The sequence below is a fragment of the Solenopsis invicta genome, chromosome 15 (genome assembly GCF_016802725.1).
Source record: "Solenopsis invicta isolate M01_SB chromosome 15, UNIL_Sinv_3.0, whole genome shotgun sequence".
In the NCBI taxonomy this organism is placed as follows: Eukaryota; Metazoa; Arthropoda; class Insecta; order Hymenoptera; family Formicidae; genus Solenopsis; species Solenopsis invicta.
Window position 1 is genome coordinate 8,290,418 of NC_052678.1, and position 26,929 is coordinate 8,317,346.

The 26,929-nt window shown below is 39.3% G+C and overlaps 1 protein-coding gene across 17 annotated transcripts in view; it reads right to left on the reverse strand.

The window, feature by feature from the left end:
* The window catches only part of LOC105197141 (cAMP-specific 3',5'-cyclic phosphodiesterase), a 340,602-nt gene that overhangs the window by 59,132 nt on the left and 254,541 nt on the right, over positions 1 to 26,929 (reverse strand). For 12 of the 17 annotated variants that reach the window (XM_026135766.2, XM_039458084.1, XM_026135773.2 and 9 more), the window contains 3 exons: positions 16,924 to 17,112; positions 14,289 to 14,321; positions 8,819 to 8,839 (listed from right to left, as the gene is read on the reverse strand). In XM_026135766.2, the coding sequence (XP_025991551.1) occupies positions 8,819 to 8,839; positions 14,289 to 14,321; positions 16,924 to 17,112 (243 nt within the window). Of the gene's footprint in view, positions 1 to 2,455; positions 2,691 to 8,818; positions 8,840 to 14,288; positions 14,322 to 16,923; positions 17,113 to 22,269; positions 26,194 to 26,929 lie in introns of those variants that run through there. The other 5 variants (XM_026135768.2, XM_011163380.3, XM_039458082.1 and 2 more) reach the window with 5 other exon arrangements.

A 26,929-nucleotide genomic window follows, 5' to 3' on the forward strand; every position in this document is an offset into this window, starting at 1 on the left:
TAGGTGTGACGAGTCTCCGACTTCAAGAGATCAATTTGAAACGTTATAAAAATACCAGAAAAATGCTTACAGTTGTGTATAAAAAAAATTCACGTAAAGAATTTGGTCTCTCCGTTAATGAGGGGTCAACGTAATTTTTCGCGTCGCTGAGCCGATTTATGTCCAAAGAATTCTATCAAATGTGAATCACTCGTGTTCGTCAAACGGAACTATAAATATAAACAGCTTCTTCTGAGAGGTCGAGGTCAAAACGTCGATACTTGACACTTCGCTGCTGACTGCATGTCCAATACCCTAATACCGAACAACCGAACGAACCGAGGAAATTTCAACATGCGCGATCGCATTTTTTCCAATCAAACGAGCATATTTCGCGGCGAGGAAAAATTTTTCCTTTCCAGGAAGCCTCTAAGGTAGGAGGAAGAGCGATCGACATTCGATATCTTATCTACGCGGCCGATGAGAGATAGGCGTATCTTTCGAAATGGGAACGACGAGACGTTCGATAGATTTCGTCGCGCAATATTTATAGAACTCATAAACACACTGCAGATAACAATGTAATAACGCTCTCGAGGTACTTGTAGTTTAATGACAGGCTCGTAAAGGCGGGCTTGAGCATTCACAATGATCACAATATTGTTATCGCACTACCAATGACGCATAATCCATTTTTCTGTGATTAGCCGCGTTACGTTACGTTGTCCGCAATTGTGCGAGCGCGACGTCATTGCGCGATCGCTTCATTTGAGAGTACTTCAAAAGCTCGCGCATTACATCAGCGATGATATAACGCAAAGCCATATCGTATCACATAGGATTAATAACGAGGAGTTTTAGTACGATTTACCGAGATTCTAACGAAATACCTCGCGATGAACGTCGTTACATAATAATGCAGTCTTCGCCTGGAACGAAGCCGAGAGTCCAGCTGTTCTTTCTCTCACGTGTAGGACAACAATTGACGTGTCGTACGACAAGCCAATCCGAGCGACGTTATCAGCGTTTCGCGTTAATGGTAAGCCGCCGAGGTCTATTTAATTTTTATCAGATTATTCGTCAGGCTGTAGCGGATATTATCAGAAAATCGTCGCAAAATATACTTTGTCATAACAATCGACGTATAATGTCTCTCTCGTTTTAATAAGGGACGTTCGACACACACGTCTTACAAGTGATCAAATACTCTTACCAGTTATTGATAATACGCGTCATAGATAAGTTAGCGAAAGAATTAATAGAGATTTCCAAAAATAGACACTCTCGCATGTCGCGACACTTCTTATCGTGGCGTAATATCTCTTGAATCTATCTTGGAACGTTGAATCTCGAGACGATATCGATAATTGATACGATGTCTACGTCACGGACAAATAGGCGTCAGAAAAACAGCCGAATTTGTATCGCGCAAACAAGCGTTCAAATCGAGCAAACGTTAAATCAATAACATTTTTCGAGGTATCACGCATATTTTCAGTAAAAACTGTCAGTGCAAACGTCTGTTATCGCGCGGAAATTTTCACAGAATTTCCCTTCACGGCCGCGTAAAAAAACAGTGTTTTCATACTCAGAGGAACTCTCAATTGACCTGGCAATTCCAATTTTCAGCTTGTACATTTAACTGTCTCGTTAGGCGGACTGTATCCAACTTGAAGAGATAATTCGGAACTTTGGATATCGCGCGACGCGTCGCTCGTACATTTCTCTCCCGAGAGGTTCCGTAACACCTTTTTTTCTTTCTTCACTACCCTTGCGTACCCAATTATTCGTATGATGAAAAACCGATATTGCAGCAACTGGTTAAACGCAAACAGCCTCGAATCTGCCGATAAACTCTACGCGATATGTCCTCGTTTTCCACAGAATCTAAATATATGGTATTTATTCTTATTATATTTACACTCCTGGGATCCGTATGAAAATTATATTCACATATCTCTTCCAACATGTAATCGTTGCGATTAACGTTTTCATTTTGCGAGGGATGGACCTAAAGCGATTACGTTAAAAGCAAAAAAAAAAAGATTCAACATTTTCCGTCATATTTTCAAACCCAGTAATTTTTCCTCGTCCCCAGTTAAAACGAAATTCACTTCAATTTTATCGGATCTAATGGAACCGCATGTCCCTTTCGTCCGTTTCTGAAAACGCGAAAACTTCAACGCGCACCGCCAACATCTCCAGCAGATCCTCCAAAATTCTAAAATTATCCAAATCTCCCGCCGCGCCGGCACATCCCCTCGGGGAATACCTCTTCGCCAGCTGTTCGAGTCTCGCACAAAACACGTCAGGAAAACTTTCTCCGTCTCCGGCCAAGAAAGAGAGCTCTCGAGCTTTATCGTCGATTCGCGCGCGGGGTACTTCCGAGAAATTTTCGGGCGCGTGCGAGAAAGACAGAAGGAGAAGAAATACAGAGGCGAAAAAAGGAAAAAAAGAAGAAAAACGCGCGACTTACACGCGTATATAATATACGTGGCCGCACAGATCGAGTACGAGACTCGTTCACTCGCGCGAGAGAGTTAGCGAGCGAGAGTCGGTCTTGTATCGCCGTCGATCACCTCGTGTTTGCCGCGATGTCGAACTGGCCGGGGTGTTCTGGTTTCGCAGAGATTTCCCCCGCGGTAAACGGGGGATGGTGAGGTGGGGGGATTTCCCGACGGCGACGATTTGCGCGGGAAGCGTGCGCGCGCCGACACTGCGCAACCTGGGGCACCCCCGTCGTCCCGCACGCTCCTTCCGCCTCGCGACCGGCGCGGCGAGAATGGAGCCGTCGTTCTCTCAGGTGATAGGACGGCTGAATAGAGATAGGCCTACACATGTATGCGTGCTTACGCGCCGCGACGCCGCTGACGTATGCCCGGCCGTGACGGCTGCAGATTACAGAGTTACGGAGCTATATAGTTACAGAACGTGCATGCGGCTGCGGAAGCTCGTCAGGAAAGAAGACAAAGTTACTTCCGAGAGATTGTAACGGATGGTATATACGCGAGCCTATAGCAGGTCCCACGATCAATTCGGAATCGATCTGTGCCTCGGTAGAGGCGTCAAAGTGTCGACAGCTTGTACACGTGGAATTGAAAAGAATATGTCTTCACTCAGAGAAAAGTTTTATGTGTAGATTGATAAAACCGTTTCTTTAATTTGATTTTCTTTAAGTTGAAGTGAAAATACCTTTGAGGAAAAGAACAATTTATTTGATTTCAAGAAATAAAATTATCAGACTTTTTTAAGTAAATAAATTAATTGTTCAAATTATTTGTTTAATTCAAAAAAAGAACTGACAAAAATGAAAAAAATAATTATTCTGGTTTCTAAAAAATATGTTATTTTTTCATTTAAAAAAAAGATTTGCGTTATACAACTAAACTATTTTTTTTAATTCTAATAAAAGGAACAGAAAATTTCTTCAAATCAAAGAAACTGTTCTTTAATCGTACAGCAATGCACAAATTTCTTTGATTCAAATATATGATTCAATCGAAAAAATTTTTTCCTGGCTGCTGAATATTTATTTAGATATTTTTTACGGGAATACTTCTAGCCTAAAATGCGAAAAAGTTTGTTCACTCTTTTTGGAGTTCTTTTAGAGAAATATGTTGCTTATATTTATCTAGAATTGAAATATGAATAAAAAGTTTGTTAAAAAATTAAAATATTTCAACAATTTTTCCGTTGCACAAAAAAAGGTATAATTCATTCATAGCAACCATTCAAATGTTTTAACCAAGAATTAAACCAACTCAATATTTAGTTGCACGTATGACATTTTAGTTTTTCAATAATTTTTTTTCTGTGTACACTTTTACACATTTACTTGTACATATTTACAAGATTGACATGATTTCTTAAAAACTTCTAAAGGTCCATCGACTTCAAATTTTTGCATATGTATAAAATACATTTTTATCGCAAGAACTAGGATTATTGCGACATCTATAAATTAACTATTTTTTCATAAATGTTAAATTTAAGCAATTTTGTTCAAAATTCAGTACTTGTTTTTTTTTAATCGCTCTTTTCCTATTTTAATTATTTACAGTATTTTCCATTTATTTTAGTTTACGCGACAAACAGATACATATTTTATACAGACAAAAGTTTGTAAATATTTGAAAATATGTGCAAATAGATGTGTATAAAAGCAAAGCAGAATATGTAGCAATTTATCTTAGTGCAACAGAGAAATATTTCACTAAAATGTATCAAAGTAACGAGAGTACGGCTTTTATAACGGCGATCTTTAATTTTATGCGCTACTCCAATGCATACCTCCATCTGTTTACAGCGGATTTTGTAGTACGTAATTATTACTATACAGTGCTGCAATGCGCAACCAACAGACCGTTTTAATTGTGGCCGTTCAATCTACATACAGAAAGAGAGAGAGAGAGAGAGAGAGAGAGAGAGATTCACCGAATGTTCAATGAATTTTAACACGGCAGGCATCAATTATATTAGAGACTATATACGCGATGCCTCGTCAAATTTTGTAATTCGATAATTTTTAACAGTTTAAGGAGCCTCTTTTCCGATCATTTTTTAATATTCTGCTCTTGTCACATTGTTTCACCGTGCTCAACATTTTAAAATTAATGACAGAGATTTGAATAACAAAGCTCTCTTAATTAAGAGAAAAATACCTTTTTTTGTTGTTTTGACGCAATCTCTGTTGCTTGAGAGAGATCATGAAACGGTACAGCACGCAACATGTATACCGAGCATCGTGTAAGTCACCGCAAAACAAGCGTGTTTTTTTCCTCCTCGGGACAAAAAAGTTTACAGACGTGTTGTTCAAATGTCTGTCGTTTATAGATGCGTTATTAATGATCTCAAAATCGCCAAGATCCACTTAAGCGTACGTAGTCTCTTTAGAGCGATAAAAATAAGCACATATCATGTAAACATGATTTCGAGTTATTGACAACCATGATTCGTCATTGGAGATAAAAATGCGGTTCTTGATATCTACAAGAAATTTTTTCACAATTGCAAATTATCTTGTTCTTTTTTTTAGTTGCAGAGGATAATATTTTGCATATCTCTACAGAGTACATATTGGAAGTTTGATTTTACATCCTGTACACTGTGAATATATCTTAAAATATAAGCGAATTGCGCAAACAATTACATATGCTAAAGCACTGTATGCATTTTTAAAAAGTTACGTATTCTTTCTTTCTTTTTTTCCGCCACAGCTCATGTTCCATAAACGTGAAAATAGACACATTTATATTTAAGCAAAAAAAAAAAATGGTTATGCCATCTAGGTTTGATATTATGCGTCAATCAATATTGATTTTTTTTTTAAATGAATTTTTCGATTGGCAAATATCACGCGTACATTTTTTTTGCATATATACATATGTATGTTTTTTTTAACAAAACTGCCAGACATCGAATTACGTAACGAGAAACTCTTAAAGACAATCTGATAGAACGATTACTTCCCAATTGCCCGAATGCGTAAGCGGTTTCACGATAAAATAACGAGAGTGCGGCGAATAATATTTATGATTCGGATTTCCGCAAGCGTTCATCTGGAGCATCCGTTCCATTGTGGATACGAGTTTTAAAGAAAACGTGCCATGAAAGAATTGGAGCGATGGAGTACCGTACACAATTATTCGTAGGGCGAGTAAACAATTCTGTTACGACGCCCGGCGTCGCGTGAAACGTAGAAGACTAACGAACGCAATAATTAAGCGCATTCAGTCCGTCTAGTTTATGATCGACTAGGTCACGGGTTAGGTCACAGTACGCGCACACACGTACACACACACACACAATCATGCGCGACACAATACAGCCAATTGTACAGTCAATTTTTCTACAAATAGAGGAATTTTGTTGCGCACAAATCATGTCGCTTTTTATCAAATATAATCAAGTAAAATTTGTTCGGTACGACCAAACAAATTTCCCAAATGATTATCGAACGAAATTGCTTGCGCAGCGCTCAAAAGTTAATTCCATCGCTTAGATGAGCCATTCAGCTATTTTCATTCAATCTGAGAAGTTTAAGTTGGACGGCCTCCAGAATTACAGGATTGAAACACGTGACTTTGATGGATCGCTCCTGGGTTGCTCTGGTAATCTTCCGAACGATTTACGTCTTATAATTAAATGGATGCGTCGCTCTCGCCTTGTCGATTGCGAATATGTTACGCGACTTGAATTTCCGAACATATCGTTACCATACAGAGGCGACAACGTTTAGTGCTCCACATACACGGGTGGAACAATTCTCGCGAGCGCAATGTCAATCGTCGCTTTAGGCGTGTCTCGAAAATAGCGTACACCAGGTCGTTTCCCGCACGACCGTAAACGAAGTTGGTAATTGAAGTTAGTACATACGATCGCGCGTACACAAATGTGTCCGCGATGTGTCGTTAACGACGATTAAGTCGTGACGTTGAAAATAATCGCTGCGCTCATCGGAAAATCTAATTTCAGGCCCGTCAGACGCAATATCCGCGAACGCGGAACTTAGCGCCGATCGCCTTTTCTCATTCGCAACAGTTGAAGAACTTGAATAATTAAATTGTTGACTAGCCATCTACTCGGAATTTTCAATCACGTAAAATTATCAACGAGCTATTAATTATAATATTGGAGGAGACGGTGGTATTATGGTTCCTCACTTACATTTTGTATAAACTCTATATTTTTACTTTGCTACTAATTTACATTTTGAGATGATTATATTCGTCAATGTATTCTTCAATCAGTTGTAAACTGGGACTTGTCCAGAATCGATTTGATTCTCCTTGAACGATGTTGTTAAGCATAAAAACTTAAGAGACACTTTTTTTTATATATACCCAATTTGAATTTTAAGTGAAATCATCCTTCAAAAATAATGTATTTAGATTTTTTTAATAAATTTTTTTTAATCTATTATTTTTCCAAATCCTTCTCTTATTATTTTCATAAAATTAAAATTTTGAAAAATATTAAATTTTAAAATATGTAAGTACACAGGCATAAAGTACATAAAAAAACTATAAATTTTGTCTAAAACATTATTTTATATATCTCACCGTTTCGTTGATAAATGCCTGAAATCGACTAATCGTTATCCTTGAGGGTAATATCGCCCCTTTAAATTCAAATTGGCACATATAAAAATATATGTATCTCATGAATTTGTTTAATATTTAAGAGAACTATTTAAATATAATTATTTAAAATGCTATTTATAAAAATGTGATGCATAATGAGTCAAAAAGAAACAAGAATGGTAATGTGACCTTCCCCTTCCCTCTTACCAAAAAAGATTTAAAAAATTTGTTTAAAAAACACAGAATTTCAAAATAAATTCAAAATAAAGAGAAAATATTACGGAATATATGCAAATGTATTGTACACACACCTAATCTCTTTCGCATATAGATTGCAGTACTGAAAATCTATAATGTACATAACGTAAACTATAGATTAGCAGTAGAGAATTACAATCAACATATCGAATAACTACTACCTATAACTACAAACTCGAATGCTATGGTTTAACTTTGCATAACTCAAAATGTGCACAGGCAAATAAAATATTAAATAACAAAAGAAAACGTCCAAATATATTCATATAATTATACGCCTCAGTTTAAAAAAAAAAGTATGCGTAATTAAATGCTAAAATGTACATTGAAAAAATTTCGAAATGCTTAAAAGTAAAAATGCCTTATAAGCAATATTGATTGTTGTGTATTGGAAAATTATTTTATAAGTGATCATTAGAATGTATTATCTAATAACGGATATATTATAAATGAGTCTAATATCTACAAAGATCATAATACCTTTTTCTCTACTTTTTCCTCTATTTAATAACGATCGACTTGCAGAAATGTAAAATAAAATATCGGAATTTTTTTTTGCATTAATTCATTAAGATTAGAGATAAAAATAACTACAAAAAAAACTAGAAACTCAGTAAAAACCTGTTATTTACTGAGTAAAAATCTGAGTAAAAAACTTCAACGCCAGAGTAAACAAAAACTGTTTCCTTGTTTCTAATCTTTTTCCAATCACTTCATCTCTAATTAAGATATAAAATTTCAACACATGGATATCTAATTATTTAAACGTGTATCCTATTTACAGGCAGCTGACCGGATATATTCTCATCCTTTCCTTTTTTTAAAAATAAAATAAAAATTTCTCTATTATAATACCTAGTTTCTCCGGAAGACGGTAGGCGTTTATGCGTCACGACAGATATACGAGTGAAAAGCGTCCTACACTATCAATCCGTGCGTTAATGCCACTTTAGATAAAAATATTTGCGTAGCCTGCAGTTCCACTTGTGTGCACTCACGTTGCACACATTCTATCGTAAAATGAGACCCGCATGCAAAATCCTGTCGTCGTAATACGTCTGACGGAATAATAAGCGATGTTTACACGGCACACAATAATCGCGAGGGAACATAATGCAAATTATAATGGATACGTGGTAGTGTCTCACAATGTCGAAAAATATCTTTTCAGATGGTATTAAGAAACTAAAAAAAAAATGAAGTTAGAAGATTTTCCAGTTAGAGGATTTTCGTGATACTTTCGCGAATCATTATTGCAACAGCGCGCGAGAAGCATCCGCAATTTCATTCTCTTATAATCGTATCATTCCGCTCCGATGGGCAAACAATTCGCGTTAAAGCTTTTTCTTGTACAAAATATATGGATTTTACGTGTCGGACAAGGCGTATCGGACGTTAATCGACACACAATCGAGGCAGAATCATTCAATCATACAGCTTGTAACGTCGCACAAACGACTTAAGTTACGATACTTAAATTACGTGATGATGCAACTTACCTGTACTGATCGGTAAATATCCTGAAAATAAGAATATTCAGATTTATTCGATAACGTTCAACTATGTTCAGCATGCGGTTAGTAAATACTTAATGCTTAACTCGCAAAAAGAGAAAGAGTATCATAATCCGACGCTTAAACAAACATTACTGTGTCGTCACGTACAGCGCGCATTTTACCGTACAGAATAGCAAAATTCGCCAGGAATGATGATAGGCAAGTCTAAATAGTACGCGATGCATATTCGGCACTTTCATCTCTGAACTGAATGATCGGCGGAAAGCAGCAAGAAAATATTACGCAGCGAATAATCTTCTGTTCGACATCCTTATTAAGCTAGCCCCTTCACCAGCGCAAAATTAATTTTAAAATATTTTAAAATTAAGTGCTAATTAGGTGCTCAAACCGCTTGGCAGAAAATTTAAAAAATAATTGGATGAGGCTGGCTACATTAAGCTAACACCAAGAAAAAAAATTAATATTTATTATGCGTACGAATAAACAAATACAGTAAAATTAAGTGCTCGTTAGGTGCTTCAAGAAATAATAAAAATAAATTGGAAATATATATTACAGAGAGAACTTAGGAGCTGGTCGGGCGATTGACTCACAATAGAGAAATTATCTTAAAAAATTAAATGCTCGGGGAAATTTGGTACTAAAAAATTCCTTTTTTTAAATATTATTAAAAAAACATCAAGTCGCCAAATTACGTGCTCGTTCCGTTTGGCTAGAATTTTAAAGACTCTTGCTAAAGTAATTTATAAATAATGTACTCGTTTACCTCGTGGTTGCTCTGTTGTTACTCGATGCCTCCCAGCTTCCTCCGCTCCCCTCTCTTGTTCCTGCTTGTTGCTTTATTGTGGTACTGGTACTCACTAACGAAAACACTACTACTTATGGCCAGCAATAATCACCTCGACGATCGGGTGACATCCTGGACGGCACTCCGCGATAGACATCGAATCTCGAGCGAGCGGTCATCACGCCGCGCCGCGCCGCGCTGCGTAACATAACCTTTTGACAAGGTTGCTCGCGGCTCTTACTAACGCACAACGAACGCACGAGCGTCTCCGGACGATTATCACGTACGCGTTCTCACGCACGCTGATAAACATACGAATTGAGTCAGTAAACAAACAACCACGGATCGAAAAATGCGACCAACGACCGAGGGATCACTGACGCCGTCGCTCGCGTGATAGACTTCAGTCGAATAAAGTCTCACGAAACTCACGATCTAACAGGCTGCTGGTACACACGTGAGCACAATCATCTCGACGTAAAGATCGCACGGCACCTTGCACGAGACTCCGATGTCAACCGTGAGTTATTATGTCGCGACAACGGGAAATTTATGCGAAACGACAAGCGGTATCATACGAAGCTGCCACTCGCGTCACTCGGCTCCCGACGGCATGACGTTAGCCGACGGACGATTCTCGAACGATGGGGACGCGCTGACACCTTCACGAGGTATGTACCTTCACTTTGCCGTGGACGCCGTGGTGCGCGAGGGTAAGGTGCCGCGGATAACCTTTGAACACGTAGTCGCAGCCGTTGCTAATGCACAACAAACGTACGCGGGAGTCCGGACGATCACGCCCACATACGCTGATATATGAATCCAGTCTGAAAACAAACACTCACAGATCGAAAAATGCGATCGACCGACGGCCGACGGATCACTGATGCCGTCGCTCGCGCGACGATTTTTGATCGACGAGGACGAGGACTCACGAAATTCGCGATCTAACAAGTCGCCGGTGCACTTGTGAGTACGGCGGTAATCACTGATATGAAGATAGCACGGCACTTCGTACGATGCTCCCGAAATTGACCGTGCGCAACACGCAATTTATTTATTGTTTATTAGCGGACAGTGCTGCCAGTGCCGGCACCTTCACGCGACTAGCGCGACCCCGCGCGACTCTTCTAACTAGGCGTCTAGTCACTACGGGGTTCGCGTTGGTCGCGTGAAGATGCCCGCACTGGCGGCATTGCGTCGCGCTGCTCGCTAATAAATCTCGTGTTGCGTACGATCAATCTCGGAAGCGCCGTGCAAGATGCCGTGAGATCTTCGTATCAGGTGATTAATGCCGCACGCACAAGTACACCGCAGTACACCGGCGACTTGTTAGATCGCGAATTTCGTGAGACTCGGTTCGACCGAAGCCCATCGCGCGAGCGACGGCATCAGTGATCCGTCGGTTGATCGCATTTTTCGACTCCGCGGGTGTTTGTTTTCAGACTCGATTCGTACGTTTGTCAGCGTACGCGAGAACGCGGACGTAATAGTCGTCCGGAGACGTGCGTGTGGTATGCGTTAGCAACAGTTGCGGCCACCGAACCAAAGATTCTATCGCGCGCCGGGGCGATAGTAAAGTTGTCGCGTGAAGTTATCCGCGCGTCCCATCGTTCGAGAGTCGTTCGTCGACTAACGTCATTGCCGTCGGCTGCCGAGTGACGCGATTGCAGCTCGCGGATAGCGCTTGTCGTTTCGTATTAATTTCCCGTTGTCGCGACATAATAAACTGCGCATCGCACGTATCGGAAGTATCGTGCAAGTGCAAGATATCGCGTGATATGCATGTCAAAGTGATTACCGCCGTATGTACTGACAAGTGTACGGCAACTTGTTAGATCGCGAATTTCATGAGCCTCCGTTCGATCGAAGCTCACCGCACGAGCGACGGGGTCAGTGATTTGTTGGGCGCTAATCGATCGCATTTTCCAATCCGCGGATGTTTGTTTTCAGTCTCAATACGTTTATCAGCGTACATGGGAACGCTAACATAATAATCGTCCGGAGACGCGCGTGTTGTGTGTTAATAACTCCCGCGGCCGACCGGCCGAAAGGTTAGGTTAGGTTATGCACCGCGGTGCGGTGCGAAAGTGACCACGCGATCTCCTGGAGCTCGAGATTCCGTCGTCTGCCGCGTTAACTTCCCCGACGGCACCGCGGGTGAACGCCGATAACGCTTTCGTCGTTCCGCGTTAACTTCCTATTGTCGCAATGTAATGAACTTCTCGTCGTCCAGGATGTCATACGATCGTCGTGCACCGTGAACACGAGTACCGTCGTCCAGGATGTCGCGCGATTGTCGTATCGAGGTGATTATTGCTGACCATATTATAAATAGTAGTGTTTTCGTAAGTGAGTGCTCGTGCCACAAAAAAGCAACAAGCAGGAACAAGAGAGGAGGAGGAGGACCTGGGAGGCAACAGGCATCAGCGGAGCAACCACGAGGTAAACGAGTACATAATTTAATAAAATTACTTTACGAATAATTTCAATGTTTTTTTATGCTCTGATTTTATTTCCAATTGCTATTCTTTACTGATCTGATTATGGGCTTTATTGTGTTACTAGCACAGCCATTGTTTTTAGCGAAACGGCTGCCGCAAAAAATTTTAAATAGAGCGCAAAAATAGCAAATAATTCCCGTATGAGTCGCATTTGTGCGAAAATAGCTGTGCCAGCTTAATAGACGTAGATATTTCAAATAACCAGGGTTGAGTAGATAGTTTTAACCAGTTAAAAAGCTAAAAATTAAATAATGGTTACTGATTTTTATCTTCAACTATTAGTTATTTTTAAAACGCATAAACTTTAATTTATTAACTTTTCCAAAATTAAAGAATTATCTATGTAAAAAGACAAAAACAGTTAAAAGAAAAAAATACATCTCCATAAGAAATATTTTTTTATTATTTCATAGATTTAATTTACAAATAAAATATTAATTTTGCACGCTATTATAATTTGGATTTATATGCACTTTACAGATTAAAGTAGCTGTGTTACAACTCCGCTGCTGCGCATCGGTTCGGTGAGTTATAAAATTTTTAAAATTTTAAAATTTAAAAAAATTTTGTTTAAATTGGGTGAGGCTGGCTTAACGTTAAACTAGCCCCACCAACAAAAAATATGAATATTTATTATTCAAATAAATAAATAATTACAGTAATATTGAGTGCTAATCGGATTCTTCAAGAAATAATGAAAATAAATCAAAAATATATTACAGAACTTAGAAGCCGATCGCATGGTTGATTCACAAAAAAGAAGTCATCTTTAAAAAAATTAAGTGCTCATATAAATTTGGTATGAAAATATTCTTTTTTTAAATATTATTTAAAGACATGAAGCCGAATTAGATGCTTATTCCGTTTAGCAAGAAACGTCTTTAAAATCGAATACTAGCCAAACAGAACGAGTACGTAATTCGGCGACTTGATATCTCTAAATGATATTAAAAAAAGAATTTTTTATTACTAAATTTGCCCAAGTACCTAATTTTTTAAGATAATTTCTCTGCTGTGAACCAACCGCACGGCCTTCTAACAATAAGTTCCGTAACATATGTTTTCAATTTATTTTCATTATTTTTTGAAGCTTCTAGTTATCACTTAATTTTATTGTATTTGTCTATTCGTTTACATAATAAATATTTTTTTCTTGGGAGGAGGGAAGGCTAACTTAATATTAAGTCACCGCCATCCAATTTTTTTGTAATTTTTTGTCAAATGGTTTGAACACCTAATTCGGATTTTGGCATCAAATTAGCACCTAATTAGTACTTAATTTTAAAATATTTTAAAATTAATTTTGCACTGGTGGGGATAGGGAGGGGGGGGGGCTAGCTTAATAAGGGTCTATTCGACAATGTCTCTACAATGTACAGACACAAGACAGGACTCAACATGGATTTTGCCCATTTTAGCCATCTAAGTCTACACCCTAAATCAGCGATATTACGAGTATATATCGTGAAGCGATGTCGCTGTTGCGTAAGCGCGGAATTTGCATGATCTTATACTAAAGCTGTGTGTATTCGTATACGTATACGTGAGATCGATGCGATCTTGTGTCCAAGTTTACTCGGTTCCGTGACCACCAGATGGAAGTACATAAAAACGAATGATGAATAATTTAAAAGCAATAAAATGATTTCGTCCTGGTGAAATTAATTATAATGCTTGCAAGCGCAGATTGCACTGTCATAATTCCATTACCTCCGCTAATCTGTAAATCTCTTCGAAAGCTTTTAAACATCTTGAATTAGATATAATAATTATTCAATATTATTAATTGCATGTTATCATCCCAACAACTTATTTTAAACACGCATATTACCTAATGGGAATATGACGCAATCACGATTGTGAGAGATATAATTAAAATGGGAGTTAAATTTATCTATAAAGGTAAACGATATCAGTAATGTCGGAACGTAAAACGTAAAATCACAATAATGAGAAAACAATTCTACACGGAAACGTAACACATGCATGTAGGATTATTTGGAAAACAGGCAGGTCTCACGTGGAATAATATTAATGAAATGTTATAAGATGTTGCTTTACATCGGTGATCATATACGGGGAGTGTTGAATGACTTGTTTAGTGTGGAGTTTACATGTGAAATAAAACGAAATGAGTTAGATAATAGGATCGAGTACATACGCTCGCTCGACAGGAAGCTCTGTCTCTTTGAACCTGCAACCCAAGGATCACATACATCATATCGTCACACTTCAACACCCACTAGCGACGGTAAAACACTTAAATAGACGGCAGCGTATAAATGATGCTTCCCAAGTTTGCGTGATTATTATGAAGATACTGAATGTTAGAATTGTACAAGATAATCAAACTTTAGATTGACTAACCTCTCAAATTGAAGAAAAAGGAATAGCTCATTTCCATAAATGATTATTTATGAAAATTTATTATTATTAGATAGAGAGATTAATATTCAGATAAAAGTATTCGGAAAACATCATTTTGCTGTAGATTAGACGATTGAACGTATGTGTGTGTGTGTGTGTGTGTGTGTGTGTGTGTGTAAGTGAAATAACAATGTGTGTATTTGTGTGCATGTGTGTGAGAGAGAAAAAGATAAGTAAGAACCAATAGTAAGCATCACCGCCACCAAGAGACTACGATACTTTGTCAAAAAACACAAAAGCACAAAGACGAATCACGAACTGTTTACGTACAGTTGTGGGACAAAATAAAATTGTTACACGCATAAATTACAGTTGCAGACAACGAAGATATCGCATGTTCGTACATCATAACAACAAAGATCAATTCTTCAGTTGTGATAAAATCGAGTTTGAAACACAGGGTATGTGTTTTATAATGATTTGTATGTATTAATACCGTCATGTTAATCATCCGAGTCGTTTATCATTCAACTATCTCAAGGGAAGATAAGGTATATATGTATAATATCTTGCCGCGATACCTTGCCGGCAGCACTGCCGGCGCCACCGACCAGGGTCTCTCTTCCGTTCTCCATTTTATCGGCTTCTGTAATCCGTCCGAAGCTATGTCGTAGCTTCGGAGGAGGCATCTGCATTATCGATACGCGTTCTCTTCGTTGCCGCAAAAACGTCCTCACAACCTCCAACGATATTGCAGATTGGTACCAAACCAGAGTAAACAGCACAGCGATGATTATGATTACGATTCGTTTACGGCCGAATAAACGCGCGAAATTTCTAGGCCCGCAATTAAAAAATTACAGAAAAGTGCACGCATGCATATAAATTTCGAAAAACATGTGTATATTACAATATTATTTTGAAATTTAAGCGAGCAATAAGGGCGTCGACGTAAAATCAACGATTCACACTGTCAGAATTTAAATAGGGCGATGGTTCTTTCTGTACAAAGTTGTGTTAATTTGTGTTCCATATGTATTCCCAGTCGTACGAACGCTACTTCGGCGCTTTTAACTTTGCATTTTCAACGAGCAAGATACTTTCGAAATTAAATCACGGAAAAAAGAAACAGCGAGGCAGTAGCTCGCTTCGCAAGTTTTACATTTATAACTAAGCAGTACACAGATGGATGTACACGGAAAGAGCAGTTTTGCTAAAATATGTAAAAATTTAGTTGAATACGGATTTGAAAATAATTTTGTTAAGCCATCAAAATAATTATGTCAGACATTCAAAGTGATTGCTGGAACGTCAAAACTTTTTGTAACGATGCTCATCATATTTAAATGTCATTCATAATTATTTTAATGATCCAACAGAATTATTTTCAGATCTGTATTTAACTGAATTTTTAGACACTTTGGTGTCACAAATTGTTCTTTCCGCATGTAGCAAAAGAATTACGTCTAAAAGCAATTATAAATTGTAATTATAATTAAATTGAGACATAATTTCTTAGCTATTTCTTTACCATCAATTTTATTTAATTATAAGTGTTAACCTTGCATAACAAGCTACTGCTTTGCTATATTAACCACACGGAAAGAATAATTTTACTGCAGCATCTAAAACTTTAGCTAGATACAGATCAGAAAATAATTTTATGTTGGGCCATTAAAATAATTAAGTAGAACGCCCAAGCTTAATATCCCAATCCCGTACAGCACAGTATAAAAAAAGCATTGCAGAATATTGCTACAATATATTGCTATTCTGCGCTATACGGGACGTTGCCGCAAACAGTTTTTACGTTAAACATCTGATATAATTTTTTAAATGGTTCAACATAATTGTTTTCAACAAAATTGCTCCTTCCATACAATCTTCCTGCGTGTGAAATTTAGATTCCTTCGCTGGACTAAACTATTAAACAATAGTTAATCCATAATATCTCCATAATAAGGTGTTTTCTCATGTAAATGTTGCTTAGCGACTTACAACGGAGTTAACGTCAAATCAACTCACGAATGAAACTCCTCTTGTCGAACAGAATAAATTACAAAACTATATGATTAAAACACGTACTCGCGAACACGCAACGAAGTATGACAAACATCATTAAGCGTCACGCGTCGCGTTTTACAATAAATCAATTCAACGTTATTGCGCGTCACTATAAATCGCGTGACTTTCTTCCAGATTCGATATCTCCCGTAAAGCTGATAAATTCTTTTTCACAAACGTATTTAAAAAGGAGTATTATGGTCTTTCTCGCCCGAGTAGCGTCGAAGCAACCTTCGCCGATACGCGCTGTCTGCGTTACTCACGTAAGTCCCGATTTACTGATAATCGATTTGTAATGCCGTCGCGGGGGAAGGGCGGGAAGAAGAGACCAAGCTATCAGAGAAAAATAAATCGGGGATGCTCACCTCTCGCTAGCGATGGAGCTGTTTCGAGACATCGACTTCGGCGACATCTCGAAGTCGCTGTCACTCCGATACAGGAAGCTTTCCCTCCTCTGGGGCAGCGTTTGGAGAACGAGGCCCGCGCTCGGCGAGGCGCCGCCGCCACCGCCGGCGCCGCCGTCCAAAGTCGAGGCGCCATTTTCCACGTCGAAACTGTAATGAGAAACGTAAACTCTCATTAGAAGCTAGGTACAGATTTATCATCTCGAAGGACACACGTGCGCGCGCGGGAGTCCCCTTTACTCCACGTCACGCTCACGCGGGGGATGAATAACTTTATCCCGACCTTCGGTCAGTAATCCTGGATTGCTGACGTCAGCGGCGCAAGAATGATTCTCTCGCGGTGAAATTTCGCATAAATTCGCGCATCATGCTGCGTAAATAATCATTTTTCGCCCGCGCAAACTGCTCTCGGCCCGATAAAACAAGGTTTATGAATTGTGCCGCGCGCGGAAAGCACAAAATATGGCCTGTGTGCTATGATCTCGTGGAAGACGGAATATATAATGCCGCCATAATAGAATATTGCCTCGGTATCCTGAGCATGATGAATGGGGCGCGCATTAAAATATATTGATGGCGAATCCGGACACCTTCATGAATTTCTGTAGTCTATCGCGCTCGGTTGCGCAAGACGCAATAAACAAAATTGATTAGCTTCTTTTTCTCAGTTGTCTCCCTGCTCTCTTGGTCTTCTTCGAAAGGTGTACTCGTAGACTCAGGTACTACCTTTCGACCAAACTTTCTTATTGTATTAATCAAGTGTCGTCGTTCTTGTCAGATTTATGTCTCTTTATAGATATTGTATCTAAGAAAATATAACAATTTTATATGTTGTTATATTTTCTTAGATACAATTCATTTCCCTTCGCAATGAATTGCGATCGTGATTAATTTTGTTGGGTCTAACCTTCGGTTTGGCATTCAAGGCATTCGGGAACAGCTGTTCCGAGGTCTTCGACCATCCGGACGTAAATCGGATAGACCGAAATAGATCTGTGTTGGTAGTTGAGAAACTTAAGTGGAATGACGTTTTTGCGAAAATAAATAACTGAAATACGCACACACGTTTTGCAATAAGACAGCTTAAAACGTATGTACTATTCTTCGGCATTCTGAAAACAATTCCACGTACGTCGTTATTATTGTGTCGTACTTCCACGAAATTACTCGGTATTTTTTAGCGAATTTCGTAAGCTCATTAGAAAAAAGATCAATATAAAATGTCAGACTACATTTTTAATATATAATTATTTTTCTAGTAACTTCTCTTATTATATTAATTAAAGCAAAAACACTGTATTGATCAAACAAACTTGATGCAATTATTTTTATAGTAATTTTTATAATTATACTAATTAACGCAAAAATAATTCTTCAATAGTACATTATGCATTTTAAAGAGAAAAGATTGATCAAAGGGGGAACTTAATATATGTGGCTATGTTCTCCGCCTATTTACAGCCGCCGTGTACGATCAACACGTGGCAGGTCGAAGAAAAATTTGTCGACGCGAGCGACCTTAATTAGATGAAGCGTAAAATGGGCGGTAAAATCTTCCTCATTACGCTAACGACGTGCAAGCGTCTTCTTACGATGCCAAGAGATGTCGAGTTGTATCCTTTTTAGCTCACGTGGCGTCATAAATATATCTAGTTAAGACCTGCGGGAATTCTAGCGTATAACTGGAGCGACGATTTTGTCACTTGGGTGCTCATTATAGCGATTCTTTTATCTATTTCACACGTTTACTGCAATTTCTCGCGGATCTCTCGCGGATTTCTGAGAACAATCTGCCGCAAGTCGGTATAATAATTTTCGTTAATTTAAAGCGGGGTCGGCGTAAATAGAAAGATAAGATGCAATTATTAAGATATCCCTCCCGTTGAAGACGTTAATTAAATTTTCATTAGGAAGAAGTCGTACTGTTGTATGAAGTCGTGAAACGAACGCGGCTGAGCGGTAATACAATAGCTTTGTGATACTCCGTCTACACTATTATTGCCCTCACTGCGCCGCATTGTAGAAATGAAATTGCATGTTTTCAAAGAGTGTCTGTAAAGTCGGAAGCAAGCAGTTACCGTGGTCACGGTAGTTCGCTCGCAATAATGCGTCCGTCACTTAATTAAAATTTTTTTTTTTCTCTTTCTGTTTACATCGAGGGAATATTGTGAGCGCGCGGCCACGTTTTTTTACCGTGCACGATAACAATCATTACGTCGTATTATGTAAACTGTGATTAATCTCGTAACCTTGCCATTCAGTATGACTAATAGCCCGGTCGTTGTCAATGATAGCGGCCCGCGATTGCGCGCCCCGCGCAATCTGATCGTCGATGCGGTTGATAAAGGAGTGCATTACGCGAAGACAGCCACTCGCAATTCACGGACAGCGCGACAAAAGACAGTCCTCGAGCGAGATACGAGGCGCGTTTGTTTGCACACGAGAGGACCCAGCCTAGAACAGCCAATATTTGTTGCAGGCAGAAATATAAATGTCATTAATAGACACTTCCGCGATTCGTAGGCCGCGCCTATTCGTTCGAAGAAAAGAACAAAAAAATCTCCCCAAACTAGAATCTTCGTCGGCATGTCGTTACGGCTGCAGATTCGAAATATGCCACGCTGAATTCTCGTCAAATTTTAACGAATTTTTCGTACGTGAACGTTTCGCGCAATGCAACGCGAGATAAGGGCTCTTCAGTCGAACAATTTATTGGTTTAATTCGTGCTACAATCGTATTGACGTTGCTGCACAATTGACGTCTCTGCCGCTTTAACTCGCGGAATCTGCTGTTGGAAAAATTATTTATTCGACGCCGCTTACCGGCGACACTCGGCACGAAAAGCCGCGCCCGTAAGCAAGTAATGGCGTTGTACCCGTGTCTATATGTATATCGATTCCCGCACTTTTGATATAGATGTCACATACAGTGAATCGCTGGTTCAACGGGCTATCATTAATTTCGGAACGCGTAAAAGCGAGCGCTATTTATTAAATCTCGATACGACACCATATATTGAATTATTTATTGCAATAACGATCATAATCAAGACAAAATATATGATTAATACAAAAATAGTAAATCGGATTTATTATTTATGTCACCAATCAATTGTTAATCCGCATGATAAAATTTTATTAAATATAATACATATATATCTACACTGAGAAAAAATTTGTTAAAACAGTAAAATATTCAGTTCAATACGAATTAACTAAACATTGGGTTGATTCAACAATTATTTAGTGGCACAAAAAAAGTATAGCTCATTTATCTTAATCATTCGAATTTTCTTAACCAAGACTTAAATGAACCAATTCAATATTTAGTCGCGCGTATCGGATTAACTATTTTAATTTTTCAACAATTCTTTTCTCAGTGTAGTATAGACGGACACACGAAGATGAACGCTAACAGATAATGTTGAAGGAATAGATCGAATTGCTTGGACAATTGACTATAGTGACTAATTTACCGGCGTTTGTGGCGATTCCGCTCGTTATACCTCGACGAACGTCACGCGCTAATTGATCCCGCGTCCATCAATTAATTAATTACGCATCTCGGCGCGCAATTAAACGGCCGCAAGAGCACTATCGATTGTTTACCGAAACTCCTAATTGATGCACGCCGGTTTAATTCACGCAGCCCCATCCGCGTGCGTTCTCCACGCGGAAATATGCGTTACGCGCGAATGCACCATTCCTATTCGCGTAATTAACACAGATATACGCGCACGCGCGCGCGTATCATCTTCAGATCATCCGCGTTGCCCGTGATTGCTGACGGTCTCGTTATCGATTTCGGGTTACGAGTTCGTTTCCCGTCCCGTTCCGCCGGCACGAGAGTAACGATAAATGATGAACTTCCCATCGCCGTGGATGATTCTTCTGTCGGCCGGATAAATAATATCACAAGACACAGATTAATACTTTTCCGCGCGCGTGTTTCGTGAAAAGCAAGATGAAAGGGGATGCTCGGCGAGACGCGGCAAGGTCACACCGCCATCGGAGGAAACTTTCTCGTGCCAGGAGGCGAGAGAGCTAGCTTAGAATTGTTGTTTAGCCACTTGGTACGGATATGTGAGTACAGGTATAGTTCTCGATAAATATGTACATATCGAAAGCTCGTTTTATATACATAGCACCGTGCAAATACGCTATCGCGTGCATGCATTAAGGTAATTGCATTAAGGTAATGCTTGTTTTACGGTGTTCGTGTATAACCGTGATTGCCGGATTATCAGCTGCCGTCGATTATTTCGCGCTCATTTCCTAATGCATCTTCTCCACCGCGTCGGGCGAGACGGCTTTAAGACGCAACTTCTTCGGCAATTCGACACGAAGGTATAAATGTTTCGAAAAGTAATTATTTAGAATGACAGACTGGTTTACGGAGTCGAGTTTTTGTATTCTTTATCACACTGGAATCAAATTAGCCCATTTATTCTTGAATTTCCCTTCGAAAATCAAGTTTTGTATGAATATCTCTCGCTATCTTTCTATTTCTATTTTTATCATTAGAAAGAAAAAAAATATTCATAAATTATTATGCTGGGAATGAATAATTGAAGAAAATATTTTTCTATGTATCAAAAGTAGAAAAAAGTTGCCAATGCAACATAGAACTCCTAAATTACTTTATTTCTCAGTCTGCTTAGAAATTAAAGAAGTAAAAACCCAGTTCATATATTTATAGCTTTTTTTTAAATGTAAAATCTACAATGGGAAAGAAAATGTATTGAAAAACTGAAATGTTTAGTACAATGTGTTCAACTAAATCATGGGTTGATTCAACAATTATTTAGTTGCACAAAAAAGATATAGTTCATTCATGTAAACCATTACAGTTTTTAATCAAACCATTTTTTAATCAAGAATGAATTAAAACAATCTAATATTTAGTTGAACATTTCAGACTAAATATTTTAGTTTTTCCAGTGCAATAAAAACGACCTCGCTTATCTTACGAAAAATTTAATTGTTGCAAAATTCGGAACGGTATTATAAAAACTACTTTACCATCGCGGATAGAAGACACTTTCTAGTATTTATATTTGTTTACTTTTAGTTGTCGTTTAAGAAACACAATTATCGAAAAACCAAATGATAGGTCGGTATTGGCAACCTTTCTCTGAACCAACAAACTTGCCAATTAATTAGCAACAAAATACCGATAAATTCTTGTGTGAGTTCGATTGCGCTGCAACGGCTGTGCCAACGCAATTAGATGAGTTCTAATTGTTCGTAATGCAACACGGTATTTCCTTGGTGCGGCAATAGTTGTGAAGATTGTAGAGCACTTACGGGACGGCGACGTACAGCAACTTCGGATGCGGCTTCACTCGCGAAAGCGTGGAAACGCATCCGCTGTGCCTCCTCAAGGAGGTCAACGGAAGTGTTACTCTCATGGTTCCCGAGTCCCTCCGCGCCAGCCTGGGCGCGACTTCGTGGGACATAACGAGGGCGTACTCGTCCATCTTGAGAAACGTTCGACGCTCTCCGTTCCTACTGATATTTATAAGCCTCGCATGTGCGCGTCACAGTCAACATCCGACCCAGAGCAGAACTCACACCGACCCTTATTTATCTTCGACGGTTTGTGCGTTGAGTGCGTCTACATCGAGGTTGCGTAACACGACTATGTTTTTCGAGCCCTCCTGTTATACCGAACTGTTTCTCGCCCCTAGCTGGCTGCTCTTAGCAGTTGGATTAGCGGCGGGTTAACGACATTATTGGTCAATAAATTCGTCCGCGCGATATACGCGATTGCGTTGAAAGTAATTACTCCGCTCTCGTTAAAACTTTTGCAAATAGTTGTCGTTACGTCAGTTTTAACCGACTGATTTATATACAAATGATCTCTTCCAGAAACGCTTTTGAAACTTTCTCTGTAACGGCACGCAATTTACATCGGAGCATTATCATAAACGCGAGACTTATAGCTCCCCGGTGCGAAAAGGGTCCCTCACGAAAATGCTCTTTCAGTCGGAGTGGTTCTTTACGATGTTATTTGTAGAAGACCATTACATCGAGTAAGAGAATAATAGTTCACATTACGGCCCACGTCGCGTAGAGAGTTACGATGTAGCACATATCGCAGTTTTATGAACAAGTTGTATTATCTGCGCCGTGAGATAACGTAACCAAAGAGAATTTCGGTACTTCGTGTAACTCGACAATTTAGTGCTTCAGTCCTATTTGAGTTTCGCTGGCCATTGTTTACCATTTGTTCCTCGTTGGGGGAACAGTTTTCATCCAGGTCACGCTTTCAATTTATCACTTAATTGAGGAATCTTTTTTATTACATTTTGAAATGAAAATACCGTGAAAGAGAGGGGCAAAAAAATCAAGATTAGCGTATGTACATAGCACTACGACGAGTATTACAATTTTTAACGTGATCCGTATGCTCTACGGCGTTGAGCTAATAATTTTTTTAATTTCATTTTCAAAGAAACGTCAACGTCCAATCATCCAGGTCGCTACGCTTTCGGTCGCGTTTCATTTTCTAACCAATTTGAAATGTCTACGACGATCTCTCAGACGGCAAAGAGTTGACGACACCAGCAGCCATTCGAAAAATTGATTCCCACTTCGTCGCGAGAGCGCCGTGAAGTCGAGAAAAAGAGAGAGCAAACGGTCACCCATATTGCTGCGATATCTCCGCCGGGTAAACAGAGCGCGAATCGTCAAGATGGAAATGCATCATTCATGAAACGGTGCAAGAACATAGTGCAAGATGCGTCTGAGTCATATAACGAAATCCGTAAAGTTCTTCTAACGAGAATGTGCGACGTTGTCTTTGAAATAGACGATAGTTTGTTACAACCTGACTTCGCGTCTCGCCGGACGATTAATTGGAGCAACTTATAACTGAGTTCTCGGCGCGCTGGCCGATTTCCCTTAATGGTTGTGCAAAGGCTACACTGATATCGGATTGTAAATGAATTTCCGAGAAGATGGAAACGCAATTACTACGCCTTCTGTAAAACAATTTGCAGACTTGTATTTTACAACAATTCCTTTTTGTTTAACGTCACGGTGTCGTAAGAAACTTTCTTCTTCGCATTAATTATATATAGGCCGATAACGTTTAAAAATTCTATTATCTCCGCGCCGTATCCCCGCACAATATCTTATCGTGAATTTTTATCTCTGATGTGACTAGTTCATTAATTAGATATTCTGATTTACTTTAATTGCCTCTTGAAAGGTACGAAGCGCATTTAAAAGAGCAAAAAGGAGAAGAGGAGGAAAAACGAGTTAACCTGCGATGCGAACGATGTCGAGCACTTTTCTGGTTTCGCCGCGGTAATGGATCCGAAGTCACTTTTAACATGTTCTCTTGAAACTCTACGGCAAGCTTTTATACTCGAAATATTTTGTATTCTCACTTTCTGCAATGGTTAGAATTGTAAAATAAATTTCAAGATTACGTTGCTTCTATGTCTAATAAATATATTATCATAATAAGAGTATAAAAGAAGTCCTCTGGATACTACCGAAGTTACTGAATAGAAACGGAGGTGTTAAGATACATTGTTTCTGCGAAACAAAGATCTCGGCCATTAACGCGACACGCTAATTAACGTAACACAAAAGTTTGCGCTCAGGACAATGAGATTAGTGTGCTCCCGATAAAATCACGCACGACATAAGTAAAATTTGGAGAAACGAGAAGAAAGTACCTACGCAAACAGCACGTCGGGGAAATACCTCGGTGTATTGTGAAAGAGGAAAGGGACACACCCTGCTCGAAGTCAATTTGGAGTGGCGTTACGTGAAGATCGCGAAAAAATTATTCGCGTTTTTGACGACTAAATGGCGCAAAGTAAAGTGAGATTTGTCTGCGCTAAAATTATATACCAGCGTTGAAATCGTGCGCTAATGATATCTCATTAGCAAGTTGACTTCTCATTCATTATCCAGAAAAGCGCAGCTATCATCGCTCCATTCACTGCAGTTTAATTATATCACTTCACATTTTTCTTACATTTATTCTTTGTATATCGATTTCAAAAGATCTTAATAAACTGTTGAGATTTCAAAATACCCTAGAGAAAATATGACACGAATTTCTAGAAGTTCAAGAATATAAGACAAAAATTTCTTCGGCGATCACAATCGAGAGAATGTCCAACAATGTGAAGTCAGCATCTCTTCTGTCCGAGCCGAAGTTACCCTTACAATTTTCTGTAATATTTTTGGTATTGGGGCGCCGCCGTCGTAACTTATTTATCGAGTTCAATTACGCGTATCCCGTAAGATAAATTCATTACGTGATGACGCCAAACTCAATGAAGTCCCAAATTCAATGGCAACCAGGGCTTCGGCGTGGATATTAATTAATATACCGATATCAATCAATGGCTGCGATGTAAAATCAATTTATCAGAATCAACGCTACGGTAATCCGAGCGTACGCCGCACATTTATCACCATTTTTTTCTTCATAATATTAGGTACAAATCCTATCAGTGATTTTTCCACGAATATAGGACGCGCGCACGGCAACGCAAAAAATTGGGTATACTTATAGGCGTGTACAAAATTGCTCATCCGCTATACGAAAAAAAAACGGCAGTGGTCGTAAAACAAAAAAAGCCCTAGGAATCATTCCGAATGTTTTGCAACCGAAACATATGCAATCACATGATCGATAATCTGGCCGCTGATACGTGCTTGCGATACAGATACAGATGACAATTCGGTTATGACGAATGTTTGAATAGATACAGAAAACTAACGAAGCCAATGGAAGATGGGGAGCGCCCCGGATTGCTTTCGATAACAGAAAAAAAAAATCATTTTTTCTCCGGCGCAAGCTATCAACGTTCGACCCCGGACGACAAATACGTTTCATTATTCCCTCGATACGTCTTTCCAGCGTTGCTTTTTCGAGACACGGCGATTAAATTTTCCAAGTTCCATCGTACCACTCGCATTCAATATTGAGTATATTGTCGTTGTTATTGCCTCCTAAAAATATTAAACGCGTTTCCTTTATACATACTTTTTCCCCGCGCAAACCCTCAGGCTGTTCGTAAAGCGCACATTTTTCTGTTCTTTTATCAAATAACGCAATCTCGATGCGCACGCACTCACGCGACACAATTGCATCGAAACGGCGTCAAATCGTACACAAATTCTCAATTACACAACCGGATTTATTCATCCTGCACTTACGACCCTGTGGCCTCGCAGGGGGCACCCTTCGCACACTCAACGACAGTTTGTCGTTAAATGTTTGAACTGCAGTGCGCCAGTATTAGAGCACCACTCACGTTCACGTGCGAGCAAACGTTGAAACGTTTGCGAGTCGCGCGAGGGCTCTACATCCCGGATAATCGCGAGTTAAGCGTCAGAACGCGAACGGAATCGTTCCCGACGACCGTCCCGTGGTGTGTCTCAAGGTTGAGTGGAAACGTCAATACCAAGTTAGGCCGATCTCAACTTTACGAAGAGCGACCGACCTCATCGGTCGCGTGCCGTGCGCGAACTGACTCTTGCCATGCCGGCGTCTGTTGCTTATACCCAGTATAGCTGCGCGCATCACGCTCCGAAGTGTGCGATCATTCTCGACGAATGAAATCGGTTCGCCGCGTATATATACTCGCGCTTCGCTTATCTAACGTCGATAGAAGTCTCCCCTGTCTCCAACACTCTCCATCTCCCTCCTCCCCGCACTTACGAGAGTCCCCCTTGTTTCCTCTTTCGCCTAGAGAGATTCTTCAAACAAACTCCGAGGTAAATATTTTCCTCAGCAAAAATGTGATCGGACGCACGAATCTAATCTCCCCTTTGCTATTTAATTTCAAATATTTTTGTAGCAAATCTTCAAATTAAAATTCTGCTGGAGCAATGCATGTGTCACGGAGAGCATACAGGGATATTCCGCCGGGATATTCGAGTAACCTTAATCGAATAATCAATTATCAATCAATATGTCAAGAGAGAGAGATGA